We start from the raw sequence: 19,004 nt of genomic DNA, 5'->3' as shown, positions 1-19,004 counted from the left end.
GGCCAAAGGATTTGACCTAGTATCTGTTGTGTTCCTGATGAAGAGGACCCCTGCCCTCAGAGAAGCACAACTGGTAAATGTGTAAACAAGATAGTTTCAGGTACTACAGCATAGGAGACTGCTCTCTAAGTGGAAATTCCATAGCCCTGAGTACTCTGTGAAGCCTTTTTTGAGCCTGGTGATGAGAAAGCTTTGGGAAATATGCTGTCAGGAAGTATTTAAAGGTGGGGGAGTGGAAGTCCCATGATTCAGTGATTTGACAGCAGCTTAGCATTCCTTTCTTCTGGAGAAGTGCATAGACTTTTCTGTGGAAGGGGACTTTTACTCTTCAGACATATGGAGTGCCAGCTAGGACCTGCCTTTTCTTGGGTTGTTGAAGGTTCCCCTTCTTCTTGCTGCTCTTGCCAATTCAGATACCAGCATAAACTAACTTCTTTCAAGATTCTAAATCTCAGATTTGCAAAGTCCAACTTAAGATGTTCCAGAGAAGTGAATGATGGGAAATATGAAAAGATGAAAGAAAATACTAGATTGAAATTTGGTGTATTTCTTGCTTGTTTCAAAAAAATGTTTTTTTTGCTAAAATATTTTTAGCTGGGAGAGATTGTAACTTATTTGTGTTTTCTCTGTAAACCAGATGGCTAGAGGAACGCTTAAGTGTAAGATCTGTGGCTGCTGTCCTTAGAGTCACAGTCCTGATGGATCTCTGAGGCTGTATGCCTTGAGACACAACTTACAGTGATTGGAAGCCTCCCCGTCAGAACCAGAGGCATGTACTCACAAAGAAGGGGTTATTTTCTCTGCCTTCACAAAGCAGTGTGAAACATCTGCCTGGATTGAGATCTGAAGCTAGAGCAAGACTTTAAAAGTGAAATCTTTGAATCCTCGCATGGAAGTGGTAAAACACTAGGTACTTTTAATAGATCCTGTCGGCAGATCAGTCAATGAATCAAGACTGTGTTTTGAAGGATTTGGTATGTGTTGTTTAAAAGCCGTTGAGACTCATGAGAGAAAATGGAAAACTGAACATGGATGTATGGACTTGCGATCCATGGAGCAAGATGTGTGGCTGTTGTTAGGGTAACTAGAAGTCAGGCACAAAGGAAGAGAAGAAATAGTAGAGAAATAGCGCAGATGGGAAACTCTGAGACTGATTCAGTCCTTTGCAGTACGTGGGAACCAAGAAGGTCCACGGTTATAACTTAATAGACAAAGCTAAATGGTATGAGAGGAAAAGAGACACTTAGATTTCAAATTCAACATATAAACAGTTACAAATTTTTAAAACTCAGTTCTTCAGTAGAAAACAGTGAAGAATATTTTGTCCTAGCACTCCTGTGTAAACTTACTTTATCTTAATATGGCATCTGAAGATGTGGCTGCTGCTTTCCAAGGGAACACTCCAAGTAGCTTTCCCTTCGAGCATGTTTAGAACAGAGGCTCACATGGAAATAGGTCCTGCTGCTTGTTTGCCTTGAACTCATGTGCTCACGCTCAGTCGCTTCAGTCGTGTCTGGCTCCTTGCAACCCCACGGACTCTAGCCCACCAGGCTCCTCTGTCCATGGGATTCTCCAGGCAAGAATGCTGGAGTGGGTTGCTGTGCCGTCCTCCAGGGGATCTTCCCGACCCAGGAATTGAACCCTCATCTCCTACATTGCAGGCAGATTCTTTACCCACTGAGCCCCCTAGGAAGCCCGCCTTGAACTCAGTTAATTGTTATTAACACTCGTGGCACCTTCCCCCAAAAGCTGTATTACCCTTTATGTGGACTCTTCAAATCAAAGTGTAAAACTCTTATTAATACCTACCTGATTGTTACCTTTAAGTTTTGAACTGAAGCACATTAAAAAAAAATACCTTTTTCTTTCAAGGGCTTTTAATGGAAAATAAAAATATTTCAGTTCCTCAAGACAGACTGGAGAGACTCACCTAGCAGATTATTAAATCAATGATAATGGAGTCCCAGGAACGGGAGCCTGGGCTGAGATGCGTCTGTAGAGTGAAATGGGTGAGATGCTTGTACAGAAGAAGGGGACAGACAGAGAAGAGAGATTCCAGCATCTGGAAAAATGAGAGCAAAATTAGTTTATATGTTTCTCAGGAAAACAAGTCTTATAGTCACCCTTTGTTTACTGGACAAAAATATTATCCTTTGTTATTATTCACTTTTTCCAGACTTAGCTCTGATTACTTTTTGGAGTGACTGTTGAGTGTATGTTCAGGCCATTACCATAGGAGAGAATGCAAAAGGAGTGGACAGATTGAAGGGAACTGGTCTTAGACCGGCATTTCTTAACCTTGGTGGTACATTAGAGTTAAAGTTCTCTATGGCCAGGACACTCCCCACATTAATTAAATCAGGAGTTCTCTAGTGATTACAAGGTGCTGGGAAGGTTAAGAATCACTGCCTGGGACTGCTGAGTTTAAAAAATTGTCAGATTTTGGATAGAGCTACTATGTGCAGAAGGCAGTAGGAGAGTGTTAGAAATAATTTGTTAGTAATGTAGTTACAGTACTGACTTGAAAATCATTTACTTTTTATAGAGTAGATTCATGGTTATAATTATATCAGTCTTGTTAATTTATTCAGCACACATTATACAACTGCCATGTGTAAGAGGTTGTTCCAGGTGCCAGGGAATCAGTGCAAAACAAGGCAGAGAAAAATCCCTCTCCTCTTGTAGTTTACATTCTAGGGAGGGAAACAGATGATAAGTACGTGTATACTATATAACTAGGAAGATATAAATACTTTGAAGAAAACTAAGGAATTGAGAATCACAAAAAATGAGACATAGGACTTTTCAATTCAGATGCCTGGGGAAGATCCCTGTAAAGAGATGGCACTGACGCCTCAAGATTATTTATTTGCTGACCCTCCCAGGCCCTCAGCATTTGACTGCCCACCTGCAACAAATCCCCTTCACTTTCTGAGCTCAGAAGACTTCCTCAAACATTGATCTCTTTAAAAACAAACAAACCATAACACATTTGTGTGTGCTGTGCTAAATCACTTCAGTCATGTCTGACTCTTTGTGACCCTATCCTCCGGTCTCCTCTGTCCATGGGATTCTCTAGGCAAGAATATTGGAGTGGGTTGCCACGCCCTCCTCCAGGGGATCTTCCCCACCCAGGAATTGAACCTGCATCTCTTACGTCTCCGCAGGCGGGTTCTCTACCACTAGCATTGGGCCCCAAATACTATCATTGGAAGCTTTACATCACTCAGAACTTTTAAGCTTCACTAGCATTTTTCTACATACCCTAGTCACTAATCCTTCCAGAGTGGCTCACAACACCTCATTTGACTGTAGGCCAGACAGACTCTCCAGTAATGAGACACACAGGACCACGAGGAAATCACTGGACTTACACAGAGGGTGTTTCAAGGGAGCATGAAGATAGAAGAGCCAACAGTGGGGCATGTTCCACAGGGACTGGGGAGGAGGGATGGTAATGCCTGGAATCATAAATAAGTTGCATTAGGCTGTGATAAACTGGAAGACATTCATATCCAATTATTTTTATTTTCTTGTGAGGCTTAGAGGGAAAGGTGAAGGTTTGGATTGGTCTCTGTGGGAAATAAGGGCTAGAAAGGAGCATGAGTGAACACTCATGAATGTATGTGATGTGCCAAGCCTCATGCCACCAGCTTTAGGTATGTCATTTAATTTAGCCCCTGCATCAACTCTGAAGTCACAGATTACTGGTTTCCCATCTAGGCTTCAAGTCCTGGTCTATCCCCTGCTTGATTCCCTTTATACCATGTTTTTTAAAAAATTATTTAATTGGAGGCCAATTACTTTACAATATTGTAGTGGCTTTTGCCATACATTGACATGAATCAGCCATGGCCCATTATACCGTATTGCCATAGGAATTCATGAGAGACTATCCAAGCATATTGCAAAATCAGCAGGACATTGAAATCAGAAAGTTTTAAGGGGGCCTTAATGGTCATAGTTGGGCTTCCCTGCTGGCTCAGTGGTAAAGAATCCACCTGCCAATGCCAGAGACACTGGTTCGATCCCTGGGTCAGGAAAATCCCTGGGAAGACCCCCTGGAGTAGAAATGGCAATGAACTGCAGTATTCTTGCCTGTAAAATTCCATGGACGGAGGGGCCTGGTAGACTACAGTCCATGGGGTCACAGAAGAATCAGACATGACTGAGCGACTAAAGAACAGCAACAGTGGTCATAATCATGAACTCCTGCAGGCCGGGGATCTGTGTTTGGTGACTGCTCACTGTTCCTTTCAAACAACAACAAGCAGGCTTTCCTACTAGTGATGCCCTGAGATACACATTCTTGATGCCAGAATGTTTTATCACTGAAACCACAGCAGGAGTCCAAATTTAGGAGACAAGTTGAGGAAGAAGCTTACTGAGATCAAACCCTGAAATGGTCCAGCCTCGGCAGGATCCAGGGGGTACCCTTGGGATGAACGGTGTCGGCGAGAGAAGACACGTGAGACCAGCCTTGATAGGGCCAAGTCTGCGAGGGAGAGAGAGAGAAAGAAAGAGAGAGTGACCAGACAGGGGGTTGCAGCAGAGTCTGGCAATGCTTTATTTTTTACTGTAGCTTTTATACCCTAAGTTAGTACATTTCTAAGGGGAAGATAGTTTAACATTACATCAGCTTGTCCTTCATGAAACCAGGGTGTTTTCTGCATACTTTTTTGTTTATGAGGGTCTTGTACATTATCTTCTGGCCTTGGGGCCTATTAACATTTTATGCAAGTCAGGTGAATGTAAACCTATTTTCTGTTTCTGTGGTGACCTTAACTGAAAGGTAGCAGTCTCTGAAAGGTAGTAGGGCAACAGCACAGAGTAGAAGTATAACCTTGTTAACACAAAAATTAATCCTTCTGCAGAAGTTGTCAGTTGAGTTTATCTAAGAGGTTTACCCCACACAGACTCTGCGGCTTCAGTGAGGCAGCCTCTGCCTAGCACTCCTGGCTGACAATTAACAACCATCTCATTATTACTACACTAGGGCTAAGCTCTTATTTTTCTAGATCTTTAACTATATTAACAATGGTTTCCATAACACAACCTTAGTACATTAAGAGCAAAAACACAGCAAGCAATAACCACCTTTAGAATAATTTTTCTTATGTTTTCTAATAGGACTCCTTCACTCCCCGAAGGGCTCTATGTCTATTAGGGCCTTTATATGATCAGGTTCTTTATGCTGTTTTATGATTAGGGTATTATAAGCAGTCATGCATATTAGTACTAAGGGCATAGACGCATTTGCTAAACGAACTAGAATGCCAGCAAAGGAGTTTAAATTGAAACAGTCCTTTCACCCTGGATAATCTCATAAAATACCACCACCTGGGAAACTTACTGATTAAAGTTCTAAATTGATTCTTATTTGGGAAGAGATCGGGGAAGGCCTTCTGCCTGTGTCACAGGGAGTAGTCTATTGAAGCAAGCATCAGAGAGACAGATATCATCTTTAAGGTGAGCGCTGGGGACAGCTTTTCGGAATCCCTGAAACCCTGATCTGCCTTGCCTGTCAGGTTTTCTCCTTGTGACCTTGTCATGGGTGGGATCTCGTGAGCTGGCCTTTTCGAAACCCCTGAAAACCTGATCTGCCTTGCCTGTCAGGTTTTCTCCCTCATGACCCTGTCATGGGTGGGATCTCATGTGTTGGTTCCCGGCACTTGTTCTAAGCTCCCTGAATTCACACTCCTGCTAGAGCCTGCCTGCCTTACCATGGTTAGTGCTGCCAAATAAGCCAGGCTGGTTAAGCCTCTCTGTGCTTCCATGTCCTCAACTCTGAAATAGTAGTGTCTGCATCATCACGGTGATGATACATGTGAAGTCCCTAAATCAGGCCCTGGCAGACAGTAAATTTCAGTAAATATTCATAATTATTATTGTTATCATACATGTCAGAACTTTGCTCTTGAGTCCAAATATCAGTGTTTTTATGTGCTTTAGATGGCCTTCTGAAAGACAGGAAAGGCAAATATATAGGTCTGTGGCCACTGCAGAGATTCTCCCCACTGCAGAGGCCCTGCTTTTGCTGGGTACCTGGCAGGCACCTTCCCCTGGGACTTCAAGTGACAGAGTCTCTGTTAGCTTGAACAAGAGACAGGGTCTCTTGTTAGCTGAGTAGCAAGATAGTAGAGAGATTTCATTAAACTAAAAAGTCATCAGAGCCCTGTGGCAGCAGCGGGTACATTCAGAATACTCTTTTATTGCTGTGAAGCCCATGAGAGCCTTTAAAGCAGGGAAAAGCTGTGTATATATAGATAGAAGCCTTTGGGGAAAACTGCCCCTTTATTATTTTTCTTTTTGCCCTCAGCTACTTTGGTATTTTAATTGTGTAGTCCTTCTAAAGTTATTAAAGTCAAGTGTCTAGAAACTAAACCTCTGTGCTCGATTCCTTGAGGATTGCAGAGATGTAGGAGGCACAGTCCCTGCTGCTTTACAGACAAGGACACTGGACTTAAAGGATGTGTTGGAGATCCCAGGACAACCCCAGTGTTCGTTCACTAGAAGGACTCATGGGACTCAAGAGTTGTACTTGTGGCTGATATTTATTATAGCAATGGAGTAAGGATACACCGATGGCTTATTAGGAAGAAGAACCAGGTAGAGTCTGAAGTCTGAAGAGTCTGACTCCACACACAGGCTCCCTTATGCTCCCTCTGTCACATTAGGGGTCACACAGAGCACTGTCTTCAAATACTCATTTCTAGTTAAAATTCAGTGACAGATGTGCAGTGTTTCTGCCCTAGGAAGCCCACTAGAGATCTAGCAACCAACATTTTTGGGGGCTGGTTTTATAAGAACCCTTTTTTTTTTGCATGTACAAAGTGCCCAGAAGGGAAGCAAATGTTCAGTATAAACCATATTGTTCACATAAAAAGTCTAGGCACAGTGTTGGGAACACTGCAAGAGTCAGATCCCAGATGCCAGCCAGAGGCCAACTTTGCCAGCAGGCCTTTCTAAGGATGGCAGTCTCAGGCCTGCTATGTTAACTCTTTTCTGTACAGAAGAGGTGCCACGTACACACACAACCAATTCTAATACTAACCCATCAGAGTCACTGCTGTAAATGGTTAGATATTGAAGGAACAGGTCCCTTCTGACTGCTGGGTCACAGAAACCTTTATACCACACATTTGAGCTGGGGCTCAAAGGTTAGGCAGGGTTTGAGCAGCAGCAGAGAAGTGGGGAGACAGGACACAGTGGGCAAAAAAATAGTAATTTAGGGAAAGGCAAGCAGGCTTATCTGATCAGAAACAAGATGTGTTGATGGAAATAGGGGAACCTAGGAAGGCAGGGAGAAGACAAATGCCACAGGACCTGGACTAATAAGTGGAGGCTTGTGGGTTTTATATGCAGAGATGGAACACCACTGAAAGTTTCTCTTTTAAGACAGGAAGTCATATAGTTCAAGGCATGTTTGCAGGAGATACATCTTTGGTGGTAGATAGTCTGGCCTGGAGGTCAGAGTCCTAGAGATGGAAGGCTGTAGAAGATACCTGGATATGTTTCCCAAAGGCCTGGGCTTCAGAAGATGCTCATTTGTTTGTGGCCCACCTCAGTATATAGGAAATATGTAAAATAAATGAGGAAGGCAAACTCCATGTCTGTGTTGTAGATTACCCTTTAGTACCTTGGCAGGCAGGCCAGAGATGACTAGGCCTGTCTTGTGCAGTGAGTTGGTACCAACTGATGCAACATTCTACATGCAGAGAAGAGACTGTATTTACTTAAAAATAATATGCAGCCTGTACTGACTAAAATACTCAGAAGCTGCCAAATCCCCATTTCTGGTCTGCACAAGTATCTGACTATCTTGCGCCAGCCCTAAGCTCAGGTAGAACAAATCTTCGTGATACTGCAAATTACTCTCTGCACACATCTGGATTTCAAGGCTGCCCCACTCTCAACACAAAGTTCAGAAGGGGCCAAAGGGCAGACCACATGGGATGTGCTCAGTGGCAATGCCTTATATTCTGACTTCCTAGACTCTTGTCCCAGATCCCTGACCATTGACATCTCAGACTGCCTCACTTGGGTCCTATACTCCTGGCTCACAAAATTTTGGTCCAGCTCATCTGTTTAGACGTCCTCATCTGGCTCTTTGATTGCTGCATTTCAGAAGTCTACTTGCCTTTCACATACCCATTTCTGAGACCAGGAATGCCTGCTCAGAGGACTGTCATTCCTGAACCTGACCCTCTAAAGAACTTACCTTCAACCCCAAAACCCCAGCTCTGTATCCTGACCCTAGTGTTGACAGCATTATAATTTTGTGCTTTGGAGCAATGCTGCTATGCAGTAGTACAGAGCCCTTTGTCTCAGTGACCACCTCCTCCCCCAACCCTAAAGAGTTGTGCTATCCAACAGAACTTTCTAGGACGATGTAAATGTCCTATATATGGCAGAACATTATGGTTTGCAAGGTAGCCACTAACTACATGTGGCTGTTTAGCACTTGAAATATGGCCTGTGACTGAGAACTGTTTCTCATATTAATTTTAATTAAATATAGGTAATTACATGTGGCTAGTGGGTACTATATTATAATGGCACAGCATAGATACTGGTGGGAGTGATCTGGTGAACTGGCTGTGCCAGGTAGACTTAATCTGTGTGTGCAAGGTATCAAGAGGAGGGCAAGACATGACACAAGAGAGGAAGATCAAGGAGAATGTCCTTTGTGGTCTCAGATCTTTCCACTTGTGTACATTCCTAGGTATATAATATTTAGAGATGCACTGATTTTAAGTTGTTTTCTTTCTTTTTGGTCAATATTGAATATTGTTTTCACTATTTAAATATGTATCATGAAAGACAGTTGACTACAGGAATTAGTATAGGCTTTGAGAGTCCCTTGGACTGCAAGGAGATCAAACCAGTCAACCCTAAAGGAAATCAGTCCTGTATATTCATTGGAAGGACTGATGCTGAAGCTGAAACTCCAATACTTTGGCTACCTGCTGAGAAGAAATGACTCTTTGGAAAAGACCCTGAGGCTGGGCAAGATTGAAGGCAGGAGGAGAAGGGGACAACAGAGGATGAGATGGTTGGATGGCATCACCGACTCGATGGACATAGTTCGAGCAAGCTCTGGCAGTTGGTGATGGACAGGGAAGCCTAGCATGCTGCAGTCCATGGGGTCACAAAGAGTTGGACACGACTGAGCGACTAAACTGAACTTGAAGAGTCCAGACTTAAGTTGTAGTCTTGTCTCTATACTATATCAGCTATGTCACTGTAATACTGTTTTTAAAAATATCATCAGTTTTTCAATATTAAGGGAAAGTAAGAAAGATTTTGACATAGTGTAGTGAACACCATTCTTATACTTTTAAAAAATGAAAATTCTCAAACACTTCATTCAAAATTTTAGTACTTACAAAATCTTTATTTGCTGTTGTTTCCTGAGATTATTCTGCGTTTCTCAGTCTTACACTTTAAAAACCTAGAAAATATCTAGTAAAATGTCTGACAGATAAAAATATTTGTTTGGTTTTCAGATTGGCTGAGTTTTCTAGCTTCCATTCAAGAAACAATCAAGGTTTTTCTATTTCTTCCGTATATGTTTATTTTGGTTTCTGTAAGCTCCACTGTTGCCATCAGGACTCCCTCATGATCTACTGAACTGTAAGACTTTGTTTCATTTGCACAGAAACAGCAGAAATAGTGACAGGAACAAGTTAATAAGTATAAGTAATATGTATTCTGTTATCTTTAACTGGAGGACTTATGTAGTTACAGCAGGCCAAATCTGTAGATGTGTGTGTGTGTGTGTGTGTGTGTGTATGTGTTTTGTTTGACAGACCAGGAAAATCCTTAGACAAATATTATGATTTTTCTTTCATCTGTGAATGTATATTCCTCTTATATTATGCTAATCAGAGAAAAACATGAGTAAAGGAATGAAATTAAAAAGAACAATAATGTTCACATCATGAACAAAGAGTGGAAAATCCCAGAACAAAAGATTATCAGTATGAGGGAGGAGGGAAGCGAGAGCCGGAAGGTAGAAGGGGAGTGGCCCACGGCACCTACTATTTTTAACATTGCTTTTTTGACATCATGATTACTTTTCTACAGTACTTCAGGCTGCTTGACCTTTAGCTGAGAAATGTAAAAGTGTGGGGCTTCTTTAGTCCCCATAGGTGTGATTAGCAAATTATGAAGAAAGCAGGGCCAACCCCCTTCCCCCTGGCTTCCTCATATGAAGGTACCCCTTCCTCAGAAGTATTATGGCTTGAATGTTGGAGGTGGCAAAGATGAGCTGACTCCGCATTGTGCTGTCCTGTCAGTGGAGTCTCACCCTCACTTCAGCCCCATATGTTTATTTACGTACTTTTTATTGTTAAAATTTTTACTGTTGATTTTAACATTATTGTTTTAAAATTTTTATTTTTAACATTGTTATTTTAAAATTTGTATTGTTGCTTCCCTGGTAGCTCAGCTGATAAGAGAATCTGCCTGCAGTGCAGGAGACCCCGGTTTCATTGCTGGGTCAGGAAGATCCCTTGGAGAAGAGATAGGCTACCCACTCCAGTATTCTTGGGCTTCTGTGGTGGCTTAGTCAGTGAAGAATCCGCCTCCAATGTGGCAGACCTGGGTTGAGTCCCTGGATTGGGAAGATCCTCTGGAGAAGGGAACAGCCACCCACTCCAGTATTTTTGCCTGCAGAATCCCCATAGACAGAGGAGCCTGGTGCACTGCATTCCATGGGGTCACAAAGAGTCGGACGTAACTGAGTGACTAAGCACATTGTTAAAGTTGGAAGCCTGATCCTGGGGTGACAGCGCAAATCATTCAGAGTAAAAACAACTGTTTGTAGCTCCCTGTGTAACTGATAGTTGTTACCATTGAGTTTATTTTCTTGAGAAGCACATGATTTCTAAACACCCTGTGTGTGCATGCTCAGTCACTCAGTCGTGTCCAACTCTGTGACCCTGAGGGCTGTAGCCCTCCAGACTCCTCTGTTCATGGGATTTTCCGGGCAAGAATAATGGAGTGGGTTGCCATTTCCTCTCCCAGGAGCCCTTCCCAACCCAGGTGTCCAACTCACCTTTCCTGCCTCTCCTGCGTTGACAGGCGAGTTCTTTACCACTGAACCACCTGGAAAGCCCAAAGACCCCGTAGGGCCTGTATAATTATAGAAATGCTATTGTAACTTTGAGACTGTGTGATAACAGATTTACTCTTGCTTTAGAGAAAATGAAAAGAATCTGTTTTCTGGGATTGTCATTCAGGAGTCTCTGCTTGTTCCAAATCAGTCGGTGTTGCCCCCCTCATCTCTGAGTCCTTTGGGTGGGAATGCCATGAACCTCAAAGAGACTTGGTGCCACCAGGAGTGCTGGAGTCGGGGCTTGGAATGGCCTTTCTAATCGGAGGGGTCAGGTGCCCCCCCCCCCCCCCCGGGTGATTGGGATCCTGGGGCTAGCTGGGTTTCATTCACACAGTCCCCCTGGGGGCCTGTGCGACACGGACACTCCCAGTGCATCTCTAGGACAGGATGTGGTTTGCAGCATTTCCCAGATATATTTGCCCAGCGATCTCCTTCTCCCTTCCATCACATACTTTTTTTCCTCAATGTTTATTTCATAAGATGAAATACAGGTAAAGCATGGGCTTGGAAGTCAAAGAGCTTTAGATTTGAATTCTTACTTTACCATTCTGCTTTTTTATCTCAAGTCAGAAACCTTGACTCTCAGTTTCTTCAGAGGTGAAATAACTGTTATGAGAATTAAATGCAATTAGGCAAGAAAAGAAACACTTTAAACAATGCCTGGTACACAAAAGACACTCATTAAGTGGCAGCTGTTAACAGCTGCCGCTGTAGCAAGTTGCGTGCAGGGCTGTATCCCCCAACCACACCTTTTCCCTGAGCTTCACACTTGGGCTTTCAGCTCTCTGTTTTTTGTTCACCTCCATATCCGAGAGACCTCAAATTCAGCATGCCTATCTGAAATTTTGGTCACCTGATGCAAAGAACTGACTCATTTGAAAAGACCGTGATGCTGGGAAAGATTGAAGGCAGGAGGAGAAGGGAACGACAGAGAGTGAGATGATTGGATGGCATCCAACTCAATGGACATGAGTTTGAGTAAACTCCGGGAGTTGGTGATGGACAGGGAGGCCTCGCATGCTGCAGTTCATGGGGTTGCAAAGAGTCAGATGGCGACTGAGCGACTGAACTGAACTGATCTGAAATTTATATCTTCCTCCTTGTACCTTCTCTGGTTGACACTACCACATTTGGTTAACTGCTCCATCTGGTCAGCTTTGTCATCTAAATATACCTCACATCCTTTCACCTTTCTTCAGCCCCAGAACAGCATTGTAGGTTGCCAGGGCTGCTCTTCTCTGTCTTTAGAGGGTTTCATATGTCACAGGCCTGCCTTCCACACAGCAGCTGAAGTGATCATCCTAAAAACTTATGAAGTCAACATTGCTTCTCATAGTTTCACTTTCAGAGCTCCTGTAAGGCCCATAATGGGGTTTTCCAAACTTGTTAATCCTGACAACCAACAGAGACCTTTTTAGAAATAGAAGTTTTGGTCTCCTTCCAAAAGTCCTCCCCTCTAGAGATTCTGATCCAGATCTGGGATGGGGCACAGGAATCTGCGCTTTTAATAAGCTGGGAGGTACACCTTGCGATAGCCAAGGGGGACAACACTCACATGTAATCCACACCGTGGGTTTGACCTCTCTGCATTTCCCAACATGCCCCAGCTCTCCAGTGCCCTCTTCCACATCCCCACCATCAAGCTGCCTTGGCTCACTCTTCTCCTGGAATCCTCTTCTCTTCCTCTCTAACTTTCCCTTACCAAATGCTCAGAGTCTAGCTGTGTTGCCAGAATGTGTCCCAGTATCTCATTCAGGCAGCCTGTCTGTAGTCCATTGGAGCTTGTCAGCCCATTTCTGTGCAGTTAATTATAGAATTCTCACATTGTGTTGTCATTTTTGTTCTGTGTCTCTCTCCCAGTAGACTCAGAGTCTTGAGGACAGGGACCATTTTATTTCTCCATTACCATCTTCTTGCTTAGATTCTGGAACTTGATAGGGGTTCATGAATGCTTGTTGAAAGAATAAAAAGGAAAGAGGGAGGCTGGAAAGAACTCTTGAATTGTACTAGGAGGCATAAAGGTGTTCTTTGGAGCCCTGATGTGTCTCAGGGACAGGTGGCGGTTAGGAGGGAGGCCTAAGTAGGGAGGAGTCCTGCTCCTGTCCCTTCTCTTTGCCTCTGATTCAACCAAAGTAGCTCTATTATTAAATTTTTCATGTGTTGGTGAATAGTGTAAGGTCTTGTTGAAAAGAAGGGAAAAGTTGGTACTAAAAATAAATTTGAAAGCCGCAGCACTGATTTACCTTAATGAAATCCCTTTATGCGTCTCTACTCTCTGTGATTTAGAATGAAGTGGGAAAACTTGAAGAACTTGAGAAATAAAGCCAAGGATCTAAATTGGAAACTGCGACTGTGAGGCAAGATTAGAGATTTCCTAATCTGTTGGGTTGTGCCATGTAGTATGGCCTTGGGGCCACTTGCTGCTTTCAAGCACCTGGGGAGTTATCACGAGAGAGATGCTAAGTGGTTGGCATCCATTTCCACAGAGGCCAATGTGAAGAAGTGTGAAGATTACATTGAAAGAGCTGTGAGAATTCCTCTGAATTTATTTGAGGTGTGTGCTTGTATTTCCAAAGCAGAGTCTTCAGGAAATAGCCTCCCTAAGAAATGAGACTTTGTCCCTGCCTCAGCACCTGTCATGGCTACCACCTCATTGTTGGTCATCAGACACTTGCTGTGGGGATGCACGCATTACCATCAATGGAGAATAGTGTGACATGCACTGCCACCCAGGAATTAGGACTCTCATAAAAGCAAATGATCTTAAAATTAAGACTCTATTAGACTTGCCACAGATTCAAATTATGGATTTCATTTGTAAGAACTTGCTCAATAATACGAAATTAATGTAGCTTAATATACTGTTCATGCATAGCTCATCATAAAGACAAGTAAATGTAGAACAGTTCTCTCATAACATTGCTTATTAAAGAATCAGAATTTAACCATCTCTATTTTTTTTCCTCTGGAAAGAATTAAGAGTTTTTTTACCCAGAGAAAACTGACCTGTCGCTCTCATATAGAGGTGTGGATGTTTGTAAAGTCTCCTAAATAAATATTACTCTTTTGGCCCTAGTTCCTTTCCCACTTTTAGGATATATGAGGAGTTGTGCCTCTCGTTGGCAAATAGATTCACTCAGCGTTTATCAAATTGTATCCGTACAGATTCCATGGTCTTATGCAGAGGCAGGTTGTGGGGTCAGAGGTCATCTGACCCATTAATACTTCAACACATAATAGCATTTCAGGACTCTGAGAAGTCCTGGGGGACAGAAACCTAACTGTGTTTAATGCCATATGTCCCAGCAGTATTGACCACTTCTTTTGCCAGATTAGGAAACATTGGATAGATATTTGCCTTCAGATAGTTTGAATGTTAACAGAAAGCACCATTTATCTATCATACCCATTGGTGAAATCAGCAAAACAGGAAATAATTTGATTTATACCTAGGGCTCTTTGAAATGAAAAAAAAATAGTCATTTTGACTGTCACAAATTGTGAAGATACATTATTTTCTCATGGTTAAATAATAACCCAATGTATGGATATACCTACCATGTTTTATTCAGCCATTCATTTGTTGGTAGATATTTTGGTTGTTTTCATCTTTTGGCTATTATGAAAACTGCTGCTATGAATGTTCATGTAGCTTTTTGTGTGGCCATATATTTTCATTTCTCTTGTAAATATATACTGAGAAGTGGAATTGGTAGATCCTATGTTAAACTATATGTAATCTTTTGAGAAACCACCAGACTGTTTTCCAGAGTGGCTATATCATTTTACATTCCCACTAGCATTATATGATGGTTCCAGTTTCTCCATCTTCTTGCCAACACTTGCTATTACCTGTCTGATTAAAGTCATTCTAGTAGAAGTGAAATAATGCCCTCATTGTGGTTTTAATTTGCATTTCCCTAATGGCTAATAATGTTGGACACCTTTTCATATCTTTATTGGCTCTTTGTTCATCTTCTAAACAGAAATGTCTATTTATTTTATTGTTGAGTTGTAAGAGTTCTTTATAAATTCTGTCTACAAGTTCCTTATCAGATATATTATTTGAAAATATTTGCTTTCATTCAGTGAATTATCTTTCCCTTTCTTGATGGTGTCCTTTTTAAAAAAATTTTAAGTCATTCATTTATTTATTTTTGGCTGCACTGGGTTTTTGCTGTTGGTAACACGGGCTTTCTCTAGTTGCAGCGAGTGGGGGCTACTCTCTAGTTGTGGTCCATGGGTTTCTCATTGCAGTGGCTTCTGTTGTGGTTCCCAGGCTCTAGAGCACAGACTCAGTAGTTATGACATGCAGGCTTAGTTACTCCACAACATGTGGAGTCTTCCTGGACCAGGGATCCATGTCCCCTACTTCTTTTGAGCTCATTTGCCATCCCTGTATATTCTTTGATGAAAGGTATGTTCAGATTTTTTGTCCATCTTTGAGATGTTACTTATTGAGTTCTGAGATTACTTTATATGTTCTCAATAGAGTCCCTTCTTAGAATAGTTTGTAAATATTTTTGCCCAGTCTATAGCTTGTCTTTTCATGTTCTTAGCAATGTCTTTCAAAGGGAAGATGGTTTTAACTTTGGTTAAGTCCAATTTATTATTTTGTTTTGATGCATAATATTTGCTTAATAATCTAAGATCACAAAGATCTTTCTACTGTTTGCTCAATGTAGAAAAACAAATGTGAACAAGATACACAAAGGTACTTGTCTCATTTTTCTTGTGTGTAGTCTTATAGTTTTTAGCTCTTAATACGTAGGTCTATGATAAATTCAAGTTAATATCTTGTAGGCAGGGATCATGGTTCAGTTTTTTTATATGAATTGTTCAGCACCATTTGTTGAAACTGCTGTTCTCCCTCACTGAATTTTGAGACTGAAAATTAATTGAATATATATGTGAGTTACCACATTTTTAAACAAAGGTCTCCCTCACCTCAACATGCCCATTTAACTGAAAGCTTATCACGTCCACATCTTCATCTCTTCCAAGAGTGGTCTAGACTCACTGTTTCTGCTTCCTTCTTTCTTACTCTCACACTGATCCTCTTTATCATTCCACAAAAAGGGTTCTTGCCAGAATCACCAGTGATCTCTGTTATGACATCCAGTGGATATTGTTTTTTTGTTGTCTCGTGATTCTCAGCATTCTTGGACCTCAGTGATCCCCCCCTCCTCTTTCAGACACTTTTTTCCCTAACGAATATAGCATCCCACCACTCTTCTTATTTTTCTTTTTGATCCCACATGTCTACTCTGCAAGTTCTTCTTCTTCTACCTATTTCTTTTATGTCAGTGTCTCTCAGGATTGTCCAGAGCCCCTTTTCCCTCTCATTCTGTGCATGCAACCTGCTATTCCCATCTAATTCCCTGGCTTAAGAATCTCAAATTTACATCTGGCCCAGATCTTTTCTGAACTTCATGTCTGCCCATTTAGCTGCCTACCAGGACCATGAGCTCTAGGAAGAAAAGTGCCCTGTATACATTGTGTTCATATTTGTATTCCTGTGTTTAGCACAGAGAACTTAATGACTATTCATTGGCCAAATGAGCAAATGAATAAATGAACAAATTAAGCCATCTGTGCATTTGATATAGCATATCTTTTAATTCTAGTCTGATACTTAAGTATTGGCCCTTTTACTGATACCTGATACATTCAATGAATACATGATGCTGGGCACAGGAGAAGCAAATTACTTTCAGAAGCACATACTTTGTGTTTGCCAAGACTTGGTTTTCCTGCCACAGTTGGTAGAGAACCTTGGGATGCTGAGATAGGAATGAGACCCTAGCACAGGCAGGAAAGAGGTAAGAGAGCAGGGAGACATTTCTCCAGATGTTGCAAACACTGTTTCTAACATTTTTCAGTTCAATAATTTCCTTCAAGAATTAACTTATATTGTTTGAGAAATAAAATATATTAATGGCCCTATTGAATTCTGAGTACATCTTTATAATTACCATACATTATTTCTTTTTTACTTTTCACCCAAGCTTTTCCAAGTCCCTGTAACATTTTTTCTTGGCTCTAAAATGATTCTCAAAAAGTTACACAGTAAGATGTAAACTGGATAATGTAGACTCTTTCAAACCTAGTGTTATGAATATTTTTGTGATGATCTGAGTGTTCACATCAAAAAATGTGTTTGCTTCTTATGGGCTTATTATTATGCCAGAGCTTTGAGGGTATTTGGGAAGAATACAAGACACAGTCTTCATTACTGCCCTCAGGGAACACACACCTTTAGGGAGATAAAAGCCATAACTGACAAGTAGACAGCAGCATCTCTGACGCAGTTTGTTGTGTCTATTGCATGTTGCTTGGCAAGAAAGATGGTCTCCTGCCACTAGACGTGTACTTTTGGCTTTGCTTATCTCTAATGGGCTGTCCTGAAAGTGTCTAGGGTCTCTTTATGAATGCCCTTTTTATTTGTTCTGGAGCATGCAGTCCCTTACATTTCTCTGTCTCTCTCTCTCCTACATTTCAGTGAGCGGTTTCTGGTGAGACTGAACAAGAATGGTGGGCCAAGGAACCCAGAGAAGATAGAACGAATGTGTGCCCTTTTTACAGTATGTGCAAACTCTCTTTCCCTTCTCTGCTGTTGATTCTAACTTAGGGTCCTGCTATGTGGATGTTGTCGCCCTGGAAACAGCACTAATTCTTTCTTCCCCACACCCTGGTGAGAACAGAGTTTGATTTATGTGTCTATCAGGTTTTAATGAGATATTTAAGAAAACTGAAATAAGCTGCAGCCTTTAATGAATTTATTTAAAAAAATACAATAAGTACCTTTTACTTACGTACATTTTAGATGCAATTTAATATAATAGACACTTAAAACTTGAAAACACACACACACAAAAAAAACACAAAAAAACTTGAAAACAGTCTTTCTTTCTATTCTTCTTCAAGGCCACTGGGGATTTCTCTGATGTGTAAGTATAGTTTCTCTCAAGGCATCCACCAAACTTACAGCTTTGCAGGTTTTTTTATGAGTTTATAAAAAGAGAGACAGACTAAATAGCCCTCCTCTTTCATACACCAAACAAAGTCTTTTCATGCCATGATCCATACTTTAGTTTTCTCTAAATAACCATGCTGTTATTTGTGCTCTCTGAGATCATGGATCCATCAGCTCAGAGAAGGCTTGGCAACCTGCTTATTGAAAAGTATTAAGCCTCACAATACCATATTGTCTTTTGTATTCTTCAAGTTGATTCTGATTTACTAATTTTTTTACCCAGTTATGAAACTTAACTGCCCAGCCTTATTTATTTCAGTTAATTTATTTGCTTGAGAAGAAAAGACTGTCACAATTTTCAACTACTTTTGACTGTCATAGATTATTTGATCTGTTTCAATGATACTGAGATACATCAAAACTCGTTGAGTGCAGAGAGGTTTGATGGTGTCACAGTGCCACTGGCCTTGTGTGTGGTGCATGGTTGATGGTTGGGTAACAGTCAGATGTCTCACACCTTAGCAGTGTACCTCAAACACAAATGGGATTTATCTAGGACTCTGATATGTGACTTTCTCTGGGAAATAAAATTGGATTTGTTTATCTGAATTTTTTGTTCATTTACTACAACATTACTGCAGAATCAAAAGCCACTCTACAGGGATAACTTGTATTGAAAGTACTCCAGATGTACAGAAGGATTTATAAATCTAGCTAAGCTAAAATGAAGTTTTGTACATTCTTGAACTCAGCATTCAAAGCTTAGGAGATAGTACAGGAAGAGAAAGCAAGAAAAGCAGACCCATGAAGATGGCTAAGGGAACTGAGACCTTTTAGCCTGGAAAGATCAGTGCTCTGTCTTCAGTAGGAAAGAACAAGGGAAAGAGTCCCAGTTGCAGGTAACAG

The 19,004-nt window shown here is 41.4% G+C and overlaps 1 protein-coding gene across 9 annotated transcripts in view; it reads left to right on the top strand.

The window, feature by feature from the left end:
- DOCK3 (dedicator of cytokinesis 3) overlaps positions 1-19,004 on the top strand; it is a 263,108-nt gene that overhangs the window by 134,526 nt on the left and 109,578 nt on the right. For 8 of the 9 annotated variants that reach the window (XM_070456013.1, XM_070456012.1, XM_070456015.1 and 5 more), the window contains one exon: positions 17,625-17,706. The exons of the other annotated variant lie outside the window; for it this stretch is intronic. In XM_070456013.1, coding sequence (XP_070312114.1) covers positions 17,625-17,706 — 82 coding nt within the window. The remainder of the gene's footprint in view (positions 1-17,624; positions 17,707-19,004) is intronic. 9 annotated transcript variants of the gene reach the window in all.

This window comes from Odocoileus virginianus, chromosome 26 (assembly GCF_023699985.2).
Source record: "Odocoileus virginianus isolate 20LAN1187 ecotype Illinois chromosome 26, Ovbor_1.2, whole genome shotgun sequence".
NCBI lineage: Eukaryota > Metazoa > Chordata > Mammalia > Artiodactyla > Cervidae > Odocoileus > Odocoileus virginianus.
This window is presented reverse-complemented; position numbering and strand designations above follow the sequence as displayed.